At 36.5% G+C, this 18,456-nt stretch overlaps 1 protein-coding gene across 4 annotated transcripts in view; it reads right to left on the reverse strand.

Moving 5' to 3' along the window:
• HYDIN (HYDIN axonemal central pair apparatus protein) overlaps positions 1 to 18,456 on the reverse strand; it is a 310,335-nt gene that overhangs the window by 234,544 nt on the left and 57,335 nt on the right. For 3 of the 4 annotated variants that reach the window (XM_016164411.2, XM_036231381.1, XM_036231382.1), the window contains 3 exons: positions 13,841 to 13,960; positions 12,186 to 12,320; positions 3,426 to 3,625 (listed from right to left, as the gene is read on the reverse strand). In XM_016164411.2, the coding sequence (XP_016019897.2) occupies positions 3,426 to 3,625; positions 12,186 to 12,320; positions 13,841 to 13,960 (455 nt within the window). Of the gene's footprint in view, positions 1 to 3,425; positions 3,626 to 12,185; positions 12,321 to 13,840; positions 13,961 to 18,456 lie in introns of those variants that run through there. The other variant, XM_036231383.1, reaches the window with a different exon arrangement.

Genomic DNA, 18,456 nt, shown 5'->3' on the forward strand with positions numbered 1-18,456 from the left:
GAAAACCAGCTAAGAATGTAGCTGAGTGAGACACAAGGAAGCTTGCAGTCCCAGGCATTTCTCTTAAAGGGCCCACACATAGATTTACTCACTGAAGGACTCAAGACTCATGCACTCTGAGCTGCAGCACTGGAGCGGGAGTTTGAAAGGCAGCAGGGACATACAGGGACAAACTGAATTGTCTGGTTTCAGGGCGAGGGCTGGAGGGACAGCTGTCTCCCAGACAAAAGTACTGGCAGAATCCACTGTTTCTTTATGGAGCCCCCTTTCTCCCACATGCAGACACAGGAGGTTGCCATATCAGAGTCTCCATCAACTTGACTAACACTGGTTACCCCACCCTAGTGATTCCCTGAGACCCCACCCCACCTGACTTGCAGGCCCACCCAAGCTGTTTCCAGTGGCTTTTCCATACAAATAGCCTGTCAGGTGGCAGCAATCTGCAGGTTACTTGGTGGCTCATACTAGGTGGCTCCAGACAGGGCACACGCTGTGACTGAACTTGGTCTACAGCGGGGCTCCTCCCAGGAGGCCCAGGACTGGGATGCCCAGTCAGAGTACCACCCAGGGCCACATAAAAAGATTACACACTCAAAGGATAGACTGGTCAGGTACCAGAGCCCTGCTAAAGTAAATTCTGTTTCATAAGGTCGGCTCCTGCACAACAGCTCCTCCACTGTAGTCACCAGTCAGTTCTCACAACCAATCAGACTGTGGGTCAATCCCTCTCCTTAGTTGCAAACAGCAACCAAGGCTTAACTACAACAGCAGGGTACACATTACCCACACAAGGGACGCACCCGGAGCACCAAGCATAGGTGACCAGGGAGAGTGTGCCACAGGGCCGCCAGGGCAGCTACTACATAAGGCCACGTTACTAAGACTAGGAGAAACAAACACAGGAAGGCAGCCAAATGGGTAGACAAAGAAACATGTCTCAAATGAAAGAAGAAAACAAAGCTTCAGAAAAAGAACTAAACAAAGTGGAAGCAAGCAACCTACCAGATACAGAGTTCAAAACACTGGTTATACGGATGCTCAGTGAACTTAGAGAAAGAATAGAGGAACTCAGTGGGAACTCAGCAAGAATAAAGAACCCCCCAAAATGAAGATAGTTTAAGGGGCCTTCAGGACAACATTAAGCGTACCAACATTCACATTAGTGGTGTACCAGAGGGAAAAGAGAGAGAAACAGAGGAATTAAAAATCTATTTCAAGAAATAATGACAGAAAACTTCCCCAACCTGGTGAAGGAAATAGATATACAAGCTCAGCAAGCACAGAGATTCCCAAACAAGATAAACCCAAACAGGCCCACATCAAGACACATCACAATTAAAATGCCAAAGGTTAAAGACAAGGAGAGAATCTTGAAAGCAGCAAGAGAAAAGCAGTTAGTTACCTACTAGGGAGCTCCCAGAGGACTGTCAGCCAATTTCTCAACAGAAACTTTACAGGCCAGAAGGGACTAGCAGGAAATATTCAAAGCAATGAAAAGCAGGGACCTAGAACCAAGATTACTTTAACGAGCAAAGCTATCGTTTAGAATCAAAAGACAGACAAAGAGCTTCCTAGATAAGAAAAAGATAAAGGAGTTCATCATCACCAAGCTACTATTATAGGAAATGTTAGAGAGACAAGAAGAGGAGGAGGAGGAGGAAGAAGAAGAGGAAGAGGAAGAGATCAGACACATGAATAATAAAAAGGCAATAACTATATATCTATCAACAATTACTTTAAATGTAAATGGATTAAATGCTCCAATCAAAAGACAGAGTGGCTAAATGGATAAGAAAAGACCCTTACGTATGCTGTCTTCGAAAGACTCACTTCAGATCAAAAGACACACAGACTGAAATTAAAGGCATGGAAAAACATGTTTCATAAAAATGAAAACAAACAAAAAAAACTGGTGTAGCAACACTTACATCAGACAAAATAGACTTTAAAATAAAGGCTATAACAAGAAACAAAGAAGGATCCTATAATCCCACTTATGGGTATTTATCCAAACAAAGTCAAAACACTACTTTGAAGGGACATGTAAATCCATATGCTCATTGCAGTGTTATTTACAACAGCCAAGATAGAGAGCCAACCTAGGTGTCCATCAATGGATGAATAAATAAAGAAGAGGTGGTACATATATATATACAATGGGATATTACTCAGCCATAAAAAAGAATGAAATCTTCCCATCTGCAACAGCATGGGTGGACCTAGAGTATTATGCTGAGTGGAGTGAATCAGACAGAGAAAGACACATGCCAATTGATTTAACTTACATATGGAATCTAAAGAACAAAATAAAAACAAACAAACTCGTAAATCCAGAAAATGTTTTGGTAGTTGCCAAATAAAAGGGGGTTGAGGGTTTTGTGAAAAGGAGGAAGGGACTGACAATGAAGTACAAATTAGTAGTTACAAAATAGTCATGGAGATATAAAATACAGATAAGGAATATAGTCAATAATACTGTAATAACTATATTATCATATGGGTACCAGATTTAGTGGGATGATCACTTTGTAAGTTATATAAATGGCTAAATACTATGTAGTACACCTGAAACTAATATACTATTGTATGCCAACTGTAACTGAAAAGTTAAGAAATTATTATAAAAAAATTAAAAACAATAATTTCCCCATTTTAAGGTCAGCTGATTAGCAACCTTAATTATATCTGCAACCCTAATCCCCCTTCATCATTATTACACATTGACGGATTCTGGGGATTAAGACATGGATAAATTTGAGGAGCCATTATTCTGCAAACCACACTGACCGTAGCTCATTCAAAGAAATAAAAGAACAAACACTATTATGTAGCACTTGCTATGAATCAGCGGTTTATTGATTCATTTATTCTTTACTGCAACCCTATTAAGGGGCTACTATACTTTCTCCCATTTTTTAAATGAGAAAATTGAGCACCATGAGCCAAGGAATATGGGCAGCTCCTGGAAGTTGGAAAGGCAAAGAAATGGATTCTCCTCTTAAGCCTCCAGAAAAGAACACGGCCCTGCTGACATTCTGATTTTAGCCCAGTGAGGCTTTTGAAATGTCAGATAATAAATTTGTGTTTCTTTAAGCTATTAAGTTTGTGGTAATTTGTTGCAATAGCAGTAGAAAACTAATACAGCCAATTATAAAATTCACAGTCAAAACAAATGTTTATTAATAGATTCCCATGGGTCACTCTTTATGCTAAGTAGAAAGACTCTTATCCAGCATTTCAGAAAATCATCCACAGCTAAACACATAATCTTGAAATCCAGTTTCCTCTTAGGATGAAGAGAAAGTCTTCCCTACATCTCCCAGCCTTGCAACTGAAGATAGTAATGACTGCTATTCTAGCAAATTACTTGAGCTGACTAGATTTAGCTATAATCAATCAAACACAAGAGCCAAAGGAATGCGTACCTATAAGTTTTGATGTGAAACACAGCATCTTTGTTGCCAATGTTTCGTACCAGCAGAATCTTCTGAGTGGTGTATTTGACAGGGCAAGTGGAAAAATTCAACTTGTCAGGAAAATCTAAGATGGCTCGTGCACCTCTAGCTTTGATGGGTACAATAAACTTTTCTCTTTCAGTAACACAGGTCAACATATGGGCATAATCCTATAAGAGAATGGTAAAATCATTATTTGTGGAAATACCAACACGATCAAGATAACTAGAAAAGAAATATGGCAATATGACAAAATATCTAGCAAAACAACTTAATATATTCTATGAAACCTTCTCAAGAAAATTACGGTACTTTCAATGATACTCTTTTCTGAGAGAGAAAGAATAGCTCAAGTGTTAATACTTATAAGCCACCTAAAAATAATTAAAAAAAAAAAAAAAAAACCTACAAGCCAGTAGAAAGAGTATATTCATGTGTTTCCCAGATAGGGTTGTGAGATGGGGGATAGTCAAGGTACATTGTTCTTTAGATCAGAGGAGATTCACAGAAGATTCTTCACATCCTTCTTCTAAAACCTACCAATTGACCCTTCAAGCCCATATATTAGACTGATTGCTCCATATAAGAGTCTTTCAAGGCCCAGACTCTTTACAATATGACTTTGCATTCCTCCATCATGAGTAGAGTCTATTTCTCTACCCCTTGCTCTGACCAGCATAATGTAGCAAAAGTTATGCTATGCCAGTTCCAAGCTGAAGCCTCAAGCAACTTTGGGCATTTCTAGTCTGGATCTTAGAACCTGGCCATGGCCAAGTAAACAAGCCTGATCTAGACTACTGGAGGATGGGAGCCCAGATGGCCCAGCCAAGGCCATACTAGACCAACCTTTGGCCCCAGATATGTGAGGGAGCCATGCCAAGATAAGCAGAGTTGCCTACCCATCGCATGAGTATACCTAGTCAAAACCAAGTGAACCACAGTCTTCTGAGCAATAATAAATGTTTAAACCACTGAATTTTGGAGTGGTCTGATACATAACCCAGTTTAAACTGCACCTCCATTCCTGACCATTCCAAATAAAAATGCTGAAGCCCTGGGCATGTATCTTCTCCAGTACTGAGTCTAAATGCAACATAAATACTGAATTAAGTCACCCTATAGAAAATAGATAGAAAAATACAACTCTCATCTCCAATGCAGCAAAGAAAAAGTAAACCCTCACCAAGCCAAATTAAATGTAAAAGGAAAGTGTTAATGGTCCTTCAAGAATAAGGTCACTATGGGAGAGGTAGGAAAAATGGCTTAGATGATAGAGGCTTTGTTCATTCCTCTTGTGACCAAATCAAAGTTGTGACAGAAACACGGAGCGAACAGCAAGCAAAGTCGCCTGGGATCTAGATGAACAGAAGCACTACAACTGGGGAGAGAAATAATTAATCAGCCTGCAACGGTAGAAGGTAGGAGGGGTGGAGATGCGAGGCTGCCTGGTCCCCAGTGGCTGAGTGGGACAGAGGCCATAGCAGCAGCAGCCAGCACCTGTAGACGCCTCTTAAAGGGGCCATGTCCGCGAGCGGACTTTCGCAGTGATGGACCTGCTGGCTCTGAGCACCAGCGCTGGGCTGGCTGCATGGAGTGGGGCACCAGGGACTTACAGAGACACTGAGTGGTCAAAATGAGGGCCAGAGGTGAGGCTCTGTCCCGGGCAGAACTGCCAGCGGTATCCATTGTTCCTCTGCTGAGCCCTCCCCCTTGCCTCCTTCAGGACTTTGCACAGCTGTCCACTTTCTGACTGAAGCCTCCTCCGACTGCCCTATTTTAAACTTAACTCTCCCATCACTTCCTAGCCATTTGTTCTGCTTTAGCTTTCTCAAAGCCTTCTAACATATTGTATATTTTACCTATTTATTGAGTCTATCATATGCCACCTCCCGATAGTTCCCCATCAAAAGGAATTCTAACCATCACGTTGACCTCATATTCCATATACCCAATGCCTAGAACAAGGCCTAGTACTTAGTAAACAATCAACGACTATGTGCTGAAGGCAGGAAAATGAGTAATATCATGTTGAGTGAAGAAACCATAAAGCGCAGTAAGGGAACAGTGAGTAGGTGGAGTGCTCTTTTACATAGAGTAGTCAGGAAAGGCCTCTCTGAAGAGGGGACATTTCAGCAGAGGCCTGAATGAAGTGAGAAATGAAGCCATGTGGATGAATGGCAATTTGGGCGAAATGTGATCCAAAGCCTGTGACCAGAAGGGAACAAAATAGGGAGAGGTTAGAGATACCACGGGGAGGCTGGAGGAACCAGATCAGACAGGATGGTATAAGCCACTATTAGGACCTAAAGATGGCCAAAGCATTAACGATGCTGAAAGCTGGTCATTATGTAGCTTATTTATGTTTTAGAAAAATCACTAGCTGCTATCTGGGCAATGAACTGTATGGAGGCTACGATGGGAAAATGAAGGCCAATAAGCCACTGTAGTTACAAGCAAGAGATAACATTGACCTGGCCTAGTGTTTGGCAAGTAGTAAGTACTCAATAAATGTTAGCTGTCATTACTACAATGTTGTATTACATATAATGATTTGTGTAGGTTATATAGTAGGAAAAACAACTTGTGTTTACTTTTGGTGTTAGGATAATAATGATAATCTAGGTAATAATAATAATAATAATAATAATAATAATAATAGAACAAGGTAATTTCAAAAACAACAAGAGCTTTGAAGAAACTAAAACATGGTAAAGCGATAATGTGGGAAGGGGCTGCTTTAGGCTAGAATAACCAAGGTCTCCCTGAGGAGGTGGCCTTTGGATGGAGACTTGAACAGCAAAGGGAGCCAATGAGGAAAGACCTAGGGATGGAGAGTATCTGACAAGGGGAACTGTGAACATAAAAGTCCTAAGGTAGGAGCAAGTACTAAAAATTAATGGGCAGTATTCACAAAATTTATTAAAAATGAGTTGCTGGACTCTTAGGTCCTCAATCGATTCTGGTTTCTAGATGGTAATATTTTTTAAAATTATGCTATTCAGACATAAGAATATATAAATTACACTAAGCATACCCAATCCTAGAAAACCCCACAGAATTTGACAATGAAAGAGTCTAGCCTGATTACATCTGAATCCTAAAGAGATAAATACTATTTTCATTTTTATTTAGGAGATCAAACCTAGCAAGCAAAGGTTTTGTTGGGAGTTAGAACCAGGAAAGTTCCTGGCACATGTGGAAACTTAATATTAACTGAGGCTTTGAGAGAAAGAACAAAAGATGCTCCTAAACCCAGGATGAGAGGTGATCACAGAGTAATTTATCCTTTTTTATTCTATGTTTACATATTCTCTGCCTTGTTCTACAAGAGACTAAAGACAGCTGAAAAGAGTTTAGGAAGCTAATTGAATATCCACAGGGATATTTTCAAATCATTTTGGATTTCTAAACAAGGAGTTATATATATTACATATTGCATACTTTTTCATAATCAATTCATATACTCATAAAAGATTATGAAGAAATTCTTTAAATAAACTCCTTTAAAATGTATTCCAATTTCTGGAGTGCCATATTTAATGTGACTATATTGGATTATGTAATATACAATTATATATTACTCTACTGGCTTGAAATTAATTCACATATTCTGACTGGGCAGGCTTTGTCAGCCTACGAGCTAAGCAATTACTTCTGTTGATGCACTCATTTCCACTGTACTTAGATTCAGACCAATCGGGGCACCATTCAGAGTCAAAATATTTACTCTGAGCTCTTTCCCCTCTACTAAGAGAGACTTAGCCATGAGTTACTTCATTTCCTAAAATGTCATCCTATGTAACAACGCTCTCCAGATGAAACTTCCGATCCATTTTTTTTGCCCATTGGCCTTCCTTCCAAAATGCCTCTCTTCCTAACTTTAAAAAACTGGCAGTAGGATATGAAAATGGCAGATTTGGTTTTCTGAGAAATGAAGACAATGAATCTTGATTTTATATTAGTGCCATGAGAAAAAGAAAACATGGCAATAATTCTGTCCTTTAAAGTCTCAAGCGAAGGAAAAATGAGGTCTTCCACTGCAGTAAACGCCTCTCAAGGTATACAAGAGCAGGCATGGCCTGTGTGGGTAGCCCTCACAATGGGATGGGGGATGGCTAACACAGAGTAAAACCAGATCTGGGTAGAACTCAGTAGATTTAATACTGGCATCCCTAAAAAATGGTATAAATTTCCTACTCAGTTAAAAGTATTTATGACTTTGTATTTTCTCAATCTAAAATTCACCTGGCAAAGAGAAGAATCAGTTCTTATGTTCTAATCAGCTTAAAAATGGACTGTCACTCATGGATATGGACAATAGACTAGTGATTACCAGAGGGGGTAGGGAGAGGGAGGTAGATGGGTGAAAGGGATAAAATATATGGTGACAGAAAGAAATCTAACTATGGACAGTGAACACACAATTTATACACACACACACACACACACACACACACACACACACACACACATATATATATGCCTTGTTGAATTGTACACCTGAAACTTACTGGATTTCATTTACCAATGTCACCATACTATAGATTTTTTAAAAATGGACTGTCGGAGGGATGTAATGTACAGCATAGGAACAGAGTCGATAATATCATAATAACTATGTACAATGGCACAAAGTAAAAGACTATTATTCATTTTTAACATCTTTACTTGAGTACTAAACTATCAAGAGTTCTTCAAAAAGAGAATTTCCAACATTGTCGTTAGCCTTATTACACAGTGATATTAGTCAAGTACAGAAAGCTAAAAAGTAGGGATGTGACTCCCTGACAAAATAAAACAAAAGGCAGAGAAACACTCTTCTTAGAAAAGACTCTTACACATCTTTCCCCTGGTTGAAATGACAAGAAAGTTAACATCTAATACATTTGTGATACAAAAGGATATTTGAGCCCCTTTTTATAAGTTTTTGCTTTTATCGTAGGCCATTCTCAAGTTGCGAAAACAACTTCGTATTTTCTTGAGATTAACTTTTACTTATTTGACAAATATTTACTGCATACTACCTATGTGTCAGGCAGGCACTTTGCTAGACATTGGGGTGACGAGGGTGACCCAGACAGAACTAGAGAAGGCTAACTTTAAGCAGAAAGAAAACGAAATCCCTATTATCATTTTTGCCAACAAAAGTTGTTGATTGATGAAAATTTTATGATTTCTATACTTTAATTCAAAATGCTGGTAATGTAGTTCATTATTATTGTATACCTGGATAACATAAAACATATTAACATTTTTCTATTCTTCTTCGGCCATAATTAAATTTCATAATAAAAAAATGAGAAAACTATTTTGACAACAAATTAGATATTTTTTAAAAACATAATTGAGCAATGAAATTGCACTTCATCTTCTATTCACTGCAACCATCTCCCCATGATAACAATATAGCAAACAGATGCTTCTTTGAGCCCAGAGAAGTACCCACTTTTGCTTTCCTATAAAAGCCTAATTTTTTTATATTCCTTTCAATAGTAAAGATACGAATTTAAGAGGTCAAGAAAAATGCCAGTCCCCAGACTTTTATAGTATTATAACAACATTGACTATTATATTTCTACCACACATGACATGTATATTAGGCTTATTAGATTAATAACATATCCGATATTTTTTTAAAGTCTGTGTGAGAAGAAGAGATAAGGAAAGCCCAAGGAAACTTGCTGCAGCTGTTATCTGGATATTTGGCATTCGTAGCAAGTTAAATCCCCCAGGAAGCCAGATTAACAGATGACAGGAAAAAAATGTAAATTGCATTATCATCTTCAACATGCTAATATACATGAGTGCTGAAAATCCCACTGAAAGGGGACTGGTTTATTAAGCTGTGGCATGCTGCAATTTACATATCTCACCCTCCAGATGTGGAGGGATAAATGAGAATGGAGTGTGCTCAGATCAGCAGGGGATAAGAAAGAAAAATACATATTGGCTATTGATTTGGCCAACTGAAGAAAGAGCGACACAGTGAAAAGTTTGACTTAAATTTTTCCTAAAATCAATCTGGCCTTAGTTAGTCCTCTGCTACCTTCTGGAGCAGCATTAAAGACAGCCCAACTAACCCTAGCCGGTCATTCTATGCATGGCCCTGCTGGCTTTACAACCGTAAGAGTGAATGTAGATGCCCAGGAACTGAAAAAGCTACTAAGAGTGGCGCCCTGCTGATGGCTTTAGTGTAACACGATCTTTACAAAAAAAGGGGATCAAAACTAGCAGCAAGAGCTTCCCCAAATATACACCATCAGTCTTAGTTAAAAGAAGAAATTACTATGTCCTTAGAAAAACAAATTCTGTAAATAATAGAGTCCAAATCTAACACAATATCTTATTGTATCCACACTGAATAGTTAAATTTCCCATAGGTAGCCATATGTCTCCTCATATGTGCATGTAGCCTTTGATAACTTTCAAACACTTAGCAGAAGAAACAGCAAAGCAACACTTAAATTTTAATTAGGGTTTCCCAACAGACATGCAGCATTAGTGAAATGGAATGATAAGAAGGAATAAAAAAGCATAAGCAGCTACAAAATATAGCCAAATAATAACTCTTAGTTGGGAATGTTAGAATTTTCATATTTATAAAGTAAATACAACATATCTAAAATACATTTTAATTATTTTTTTGCTATATAACCTAATAAAATCTTTTAGCTTTCGATTAGAGAAAATTTAAAATCTATATAAAGAAAACAGTATAGTATAACAAATCCCATGTACCCATCACCTAGCTTCAGTAATTATTAACATTCTATCATTCTGGCTTTGTCTATACCTCCATCCATTCCCACTTCTATTATTATTTTTTTCTATAGTTTTTAAAGTAAAATTTAGATATACTAGAAAGCATAAATATTAAATGTACAATCTTGATAAATGAATTCATCCATATAACCCACACACCTATCACAATATAGAACATTCCACCTTCTCAGAAACTCCATGTGTCCCCTTCTCAGCCAGACGACTTGCAAGTAGAACAATACTTACCCAACAGAAGATATATTTTCTCTAGCACAGAAAAAAATTAAGGAAAGCCAACTCTTCAAATCCGGCAAACTTTATATTTCAAGCTACAATGAAGGCTTATAATCAGCTCCCTATAGAAATGTCATGGTCGGAATTTGACACCCAAACGAAATGCAGTCAAGGTTCTCTATAGTTAGTATTCAGATATAGAGCCTCAAGAAAAAACAAGAACTTCAATGACATATAACAAAAAGCAATCCTTCTGGAGATATTTATCTTTTTGTTTATTTCAATACTACCCCAAAATGACAAGTCCATAAACACAACCCAAGAAATAAATAGTAATATTACAAAGTAACAGCAGTGTTATCACTATAATGGAATTTCTAACCACTCACTACAGTGATACATGATTGGCAGACCACATTATAATCCCTCTCTCTTTTCTCTCCAAAATGTAGGAATAATAGCAATAGTAGCAAGAACACTGGGAATGACATTGACAGATGCTAATAAGTATTAGTGATGAGAAGCATTCAAGCTAGGTTTCTCTGTTTCCATTATGCTCTTTTAGTTCCAACCATAATGGCACAATGCAGGTCAGAACACAACTTTTAACATTATTTATAACCTGACATTTTGTTATACCTATTTAAGCCTTGATTTTTGTCCTTGCTCCTTCAATCATGCTGCTAAAACCCCTTTCCTCCTTCCCACAAGTCCTCACTTTGACCCAAATAAAGGAAAATTAAACCCACAATTTTGTGCTCTGGAGAAGAGTTTGGGAGGAAGCCTCCTACCTCAGTCCTCCTAGCTGGTCCTTCCTTCTGGGAAGAACTGGAATTTCTACAACTGAGGACAGCTGAGAATGGGCTGGATTTCCCACAGCTGTAGTGGTACTAAGCGTAAATGGCCTCTTTTTGAACTCAGGCTCCTTCTAGCCCACCTGTGGGCAAGTGGGGTAAGCAGAGCAGGCGAGTCTCTGATCTCAGCTCTAGCTTCTCCACTCTTGCACGAGTGAAGCTATCGGTTAGGTCAGCCCTTCTCCAAAGACCAGTTATCTACTAGTCACTGGGGAGAAGGAGGTCTTGTCTAGGCCTCAGGTCCCGGCCACATTCTTTGCCATTAATGAGACTGATACTGTGATCAATATTTGGATCTTGGATCTCTTCCCTAAACTAGTTAGAATCTGGGAAAGAGGAATGTAACTAATTGATCTCAAACTTCCAAGAAGCCATAGTCTTTATCCTTTGTCTCAGCTCATTGTATCCAGACAAACCTTTTCCTTTTAGCATCCATCTAGCTATGTGGTCAAACATAAATCTGCTGAGGTAGGTATTTCAAGAGCAGGGGGGAATATCCAGGATTACCCTTCTTTATATACTGGCTACTTGCAGCTCATATGAGCCCTCAGCACACTGACAATTCTTTCCTCATTCCCAGCGGTACGTCATCCCCTCTTCCCACCTCTCCTATTCATCTTCTCACCACCGCCACCAGCACCAACAACAATAACACCATCAACAACACCAACAGCACCATCACCAATACCAACACCACCACCACCAGCACCAAAACCATCAACGACACAACTAGCACCACAAAACCAATACCTCTAACAACGACACTACCAAAACCAATACCAACAATGCCACCACCTACACCGCCACCTCCGTGAATGTTCAGAATTGCAAACTGCCAGTGACAAGCATTCAGCCAATTTCTTGCCAGAACTGCTATTACCTTGTTCTCCTCTGGAGTGAAGACGACTCGGAATATGGATGGTACTCCTGGAGCTACTTTGTGGCCAATATCTTTGGGGCTGATTACTTTAAAGTAAGGTGAACTTTCCTCAACGACTTTCACCATCCTTGGAATCTGCAAGAAAAACACACAATGATGACACTGTGCATGTGAAAATACAGAAGAAAAAGCATGGGCTTTGCAGTTAAACAGGAAATCTCTATCTATTACTTACTAAATATGTGACCTTGCTCAGGTCTGAACTCAGTTTCATCAAAGGAGCTAACAGTACCTACCTTTATTACAGTGACTTATACAAAGTAAGCACGCAGTGCATTTTAGCTTTAATTTTTATTAACATTATTATTACTCATTTTTATTGTTATTGCAAGTCTTTGTTCATTTGTTCTTAAAAAAAAAAAAAAAAAACTTCAAGCAAGAGCCAAAAAGTAATGTAGAAAGGGGAAAAAAGAACTGGAAATGAGAAACTAAATTGGTTGGCAGTCCTATATGAAAAAAGAGAGTCTAATGTTATGTAATATAACGCTTCTTGAAGTCCAGGAACATAACCCTGAACACCTAGGTTCTTTTTTCTCTCTATGCCTACCCTTTAGCTTCTGTCTCATGAGCTTCTCTTGCTAACACTTCTATAGCAAAAAACTAAATATATATCTTTCTCCAGAGTCTGATCTCTGAAAGGCATCACTGATTCCTTTAATGAGCTATTTTATCGAATATAACTGCAAGTCTTCCCATTAGCCTTGGATTCTTGCACAGTCCTTACTTATTTTCCCTTTTTTCTTCTAGTGATATTTCTATCCACATTCTTAGACTCCTGCAAGCATTCCTACTTGTCTTTACACCTGAAGTTTGGCATCGCTCAGATGCCTTCCTCCCTGATTACTCTTCACACTTAACTGTGCTTCATGCTGACCTTCAGCCTTATTCTTTCTTCATTCTTGTTAGATGTCAAGGAAATATTCAGGAATTTAATTCCTTTTCTTAAAATAAACCCTAATTAATCTCTGGGGAGGAAAAAAGGCATAAGAAAAGAGAAGAAATCCTCAGGTGCGACCACAGAGATAAGGTATAAACAGTGGGAGAAGCCATCCAAAATGATCTTATCTGTAAACAAAATCTGAGGGCTATCTGAGGTACACAAAGGAGATAGAAAAGGGGGGAAGGGATCTCCATTTTTTTTTCTGAAGTTTTTTTTTTTTAAATACAATTTGTAGAATACAAATGCATTGGCTGGACAATTGCAATTCACATAAGGAATTAGACTCTAATGCAAATTATGTAAACATGAAAAGTAATTGCTCTGTCTTAAATGAAGCCTAGCCCAACTGGCCACACATGAGAACTTCATGACATTCATCTAAGCCAATCCTTTATTCATCAAAACATTAGTGCATATTGGGAGTTTATTGTTTGTTGGGCACTGCCCTGGTACTGAAAAAATAGCAACAAACAAAACAACACAAAAAAACAACAATCTTGTCTTCGTTAAGCTTACAGTCGAAGGGCATGTTTTCATTTATTTTCCTAGGTCTATCAAATTAAAGAATTTATCTAAAATCCTACATGATTCCATTTTACTTAATCCCTTCTTATATATTCACAAAAGGTACAGCCATCCTACTGAATATACTCACTTTGTCATTGTTCCTCAAAACCAGTGGAACTTCATAGACTTCACAGGGAGTGTAGTTCTGAAATACGATTTCTGATGGAAAAGGCTGGAATAATGCCTGATCCAGGTCAATTCCAGAAAACTGCAGTTGAAAAGTAAATTAATCATATAGTCACACAGTGTCAGGAATGACTGGAGAAGGTAAGGAAATACTACACAGACCTATGGATATTAATACGAAGAATATTAATATCACTCAAAAACGGGTAACTACTATAAACAATAATTGTTATAATTAGCAAGATGATTGTCATCAACTTCGTTAGTACAAAAGAATGTAGGTGTGGTCCTCAGTTAAAAGGTGTGGTCCTCAGTTAAAAAAAAAAAAACAGAGGTTAATTAGAACACCAATTCAAAACTTTCATTTCTAGTAATGGCAGATAAGGTAATTTGAATCAATTCCCTATAATCACTAGAAAAACTGTATCAACAAATACCTGCTTGAAGGCACTAAAGAGCTAATGAGATAGTATGAATAATGTTGAAACTATGAATTACCTCAAACTAATAGCTTGTATGCTATCCAACAGGTTTTGAGTATTGCCTTGTTTCCTTAAAATTTTAGAACATCCCTTGATGCCCTGTGAGTTCATGGTTGCATCCTGGAGCACCTTGACACACCGTATGAAAACTGATGATATAAATATCCATCTCAATAATTTAGAAAAACAATAACAAACATAAAACACAAATGAAAACCCAAACAAATGAAAAAAAAAGACATAACAAAAATAATAGGAATTAATGAAATAGAAAGTAAATATAGTAGAGAAACAATAAAGCCAAAAGTTTAGTCTTTAAAAAGAGTAATGAAATTGATAAAATACCTAGTGAGTCTGATCAAGAAAATAAGACAGAAGGTACAAAGAGCCAATAAAAGTGAAATTAAGGACCTTACTACAGAATATGAACTCACTAAAAAGTTAATAAATGCATATGTCAATATATGAAAATTCAAATAAAAAGTACAAATTCCTAGAAAAATACAATTTATCAAAACTAGTACAAGAAGAAATAGTAAATACAAAGTTCTGTAATTATTAGAAAAATTGAATTTGTAAATAAAAACTTTTCATAGAGAAAGCTCTAGCCCAAATAACTTCACAAGTAAATTCTAGCAAACATTTAAAGAAGACATAATTCAAATATTATTTAAAAACTCTATCAAAGAAAAGAAAAATAAAAAAATTAAATCTCCCAATTCAATTGATAATATACCTAAGAAAGACAGTAGGAGAAAAACAAAAATTATAGGCCAATCTTACTCATGAACCAGATTCAAAAATACAAAAAGGAACAAAACATTAGCAAACTCTGAAACCCATAATATTTAAGAAGGGTAATACATCATGACCAAGTTGGTTTTATCTCAGAAATTCAAGGTTGTTTTCACATATGAAATTGATCAAGAACAAAACTGTCTTTTCTCCAGAAGATAAGACCGTTTATTCAGAAAATTCACAATAACCCACCAGATAAACTATTAGAATTAATAAATGATCTATCATGGTCACTGAGTACAAGATCAACATACAAAAATTGATTATATTTCTATGTACTGGCTATGAACATTTAGGAAATAAAATTTATAAACAACGACATTTAAAATAGCATCCCAAAACATAAAATACATAGGAATAAGTCCAAAGAAAGATGAGCAAGACCTTTATCCAGAAAAACTACAAAATATTACTAAACATACAATGCAATATATAGATGATGTATTATAGAACTGTACACTTGAAACCTATATAACTTTATTAACCAATGTCACCCCAATAAATTTAATAAAACTTAATAATAGATATTACTGAGAGAAATTAAAGAAAACCTACATAAATATAGAAATATACCATGTTTTGAATTAAAAGACTTAATATTTTAAAGATGTCAAATACTCCCCAAATTGATACAAAAGTTCATGAAATCCGATTAAAAAATCTCAGCAGAATTTTTTTTGGAAATTTAGAAGCGGATTATAAAATTTATATTGAAAAGTAAAGGACCAAGAATAGACAAGATCCACGCGAAGAACAAGGAGGGCTTGCTCTACCAGGTAGCAGGACTTAATCATAATTATATATTTTTTTTTAATTTTATAAGAGTTTATTTGAGCCAACTGACAACATATGCCGGGGAGCGAGATCTCAAAGGCCCCCATATTATTACATATTGCATACTGTCACTTATCAAAATAATTATAATAGTGAGATATTAGCACAAGATTTATCATAAATACAAATGTAACGGATTAGAAAGCTCTATAACCAAATCCTTTAATATATGGATGCTTGATTTATGACAAAGTTAACACTAAAAACACTGGGGAAGGAAGATGTTCCCTTCAATAAATGGTGTTGGGTTAACTGGATATTCCATATGAAAAATATTAATTAATTTAACTCCTATCATGCACCATTCTTAGTGTATCAAAGCTCTCATTCTGAAAGGCAAACAAAGTTTTCAGAAAACTAAAAGAATATCTTCATGATGTTAAAGAAGGCAAAATTTTCTTTAATGGGGCACAGAAAATGAAAAACAAATGAAAATACTGGTAAATTCAGTAATATTGAAATTTAAAACTTATGTTCATCAAAAGATACCCAATAAGGAATAAAAAAAGAAAACTAAAGAATGGGAGAAGACTATTTGCAATGCATTTAATTGATAATGGCCTAGTCTCCAGAATATACGAAGAACTTTTTACAAAATCGATAAAAGATGGGCAAAAATCATAAACATGTAATTCATGAGATGATATCCAAAAGGCTAATAAAATATGAAAAGGTGCTCAAATCTAGAAATTGTAAATTAAACGACAGTGCAAGAGTACTATATACCCATTAAAACGATTTAAAGAAACTGACATTACTAAGTATTAGCATGGATGTAGTGCAACTGGAATTCTCACACGCAGTTAGTGGAAGTGTAAACTGGTATAATCATTTTAGAGAAGTGGTAATTATCTACGAAGCTAAACATATGCATAGCCTATAACCTAAATATTTTACTCTTATGTATATGCCCAATAGAAATTTATACATGTTCACTAAAAGATCTGTACAAGAGTGCTTATAACAGTATCATTAATAATATCAAAATGTGGAAAAAACAGTGTTTACAACAGTAAAATAGAAAAATAACTATGGTATAGTCATATAATGGAATACTATACAGCAATAAAAATGAATAAACTACTGCTAAACGCAACATAAATAAATCTCAAAAACATAATATTGAGTGAAATTAGCCAGAAATTAACTGAATATATGAGTTGAATGAACGATCCATAGTTTAGGTTACAGGCTGCAGCAGGAGATATAATTATGAAAGTAATAACTTAAAAAACTGGAACTTAAAGCATTGTCCCTAGAAGGGGTCACCTAAGTAGTGGGTTCAGAAGAAAAAGAATAGGTTCAAGGATCACATACTGGGGAGCTCCGACATTTAATGATCAGGAAGAGGAGAAAGATCCAATAAATAAAATAAGAAAAAAGCAACCCATGAAGTAGGAAGAAAACCAAAGGGGTGTGACATCTGAGAGACAACTGAATAAAAAGGTACAAAAAGAGACACAAATTGCATGAAAAGCTGAGAGACAACCCAGGTGTGTTGAATTGGTCAAGCTTAAGAATGAATTTTAAAAGAAACACACACACACACGCACACACACAAAACTCAAAGGAGGAGACACAGAAGATAGCCTGGTGTACATAATTATAATGAAGCAAAAATGAACAGAAAATTAAAAATGGATTAGAGCCAGCATACAAGTTGTAGAAGGGCAGACAAAGAAGGTTCAACATGTTCATAATTGATATTACTAAAGAACCAAAAATGGCATGAACAAATACCTGGTAATTCAAGAAAAACTTTCTAGAAATATCATAAAGGTATATAGTGTCTCAGGAAAAAATTTGTCACATCCTAATAAAATTATTGGACATTAAATTAGAATAAACAATCTTTGGGCATACAAGCTACAAGATTAACGTTATCTATAGTGGGGAAAATCTAGCTGCCTTCATACTTTTACATACCATTATTTAAAGCCAAGAAGTAGTGAGAAAAATTCCTGCAAAATTCTTATGGGAAAGATGTGTGACCCAAGAATTTTATACTTAACACATCTACAGTTCAATATAAAACTATCAAGCAAACATTGTCAAACATATAAAATGAAAGAAATATAGTTTCCATAAGCTCTTCTTGAAGAAGTTAGTAGAGAATGACTGGAACCCAATTAAGAGACCAAAAACAAAACAAAACAAAACAAAACTCCTGAAAACAAAATAAAAATAACCAACTGAACTGATTGAAGAAAGGAGAAGGTGAGATGGAGTAAAGTACATTAATTTCCTCATCCTTCATAGCAGGATTCAAAATACAGTAAAACACACACACGAGCATTACGCACAGAAAAATACAGAGTCCCATCTTAGTTATGCCATGGGAAAGGAGCAAAGAGCCCTTAATTGTGCTAGAAAAGCCATGTTCCCTGCCCTTAGAGTTGGAGAGCAGTGATGGGGGAAGAGAATAAACAATAACCAAAGCTAGCAATGCTCAGAGGAAGAGCAA

The sequence above is a fragment of the Rousettus aegyptiacus genome, unplaced genomic scaffold (assembly GCF_014176215.1).
Source record: "Rousettus aegyptiacus isolate mRouAeg1 unplaced genomic scaffold, mRouAeg1.p scaffold_m13_p_14, whole genome shotgun sequence".
Taxonomy (NCBI): domain Eukaryota; kingdom Metazoa; phylum Chordata; class Mammalia; order Chiroptera; family Pteropodidae; genus Rousettus; species Rousettus aegyptiacus.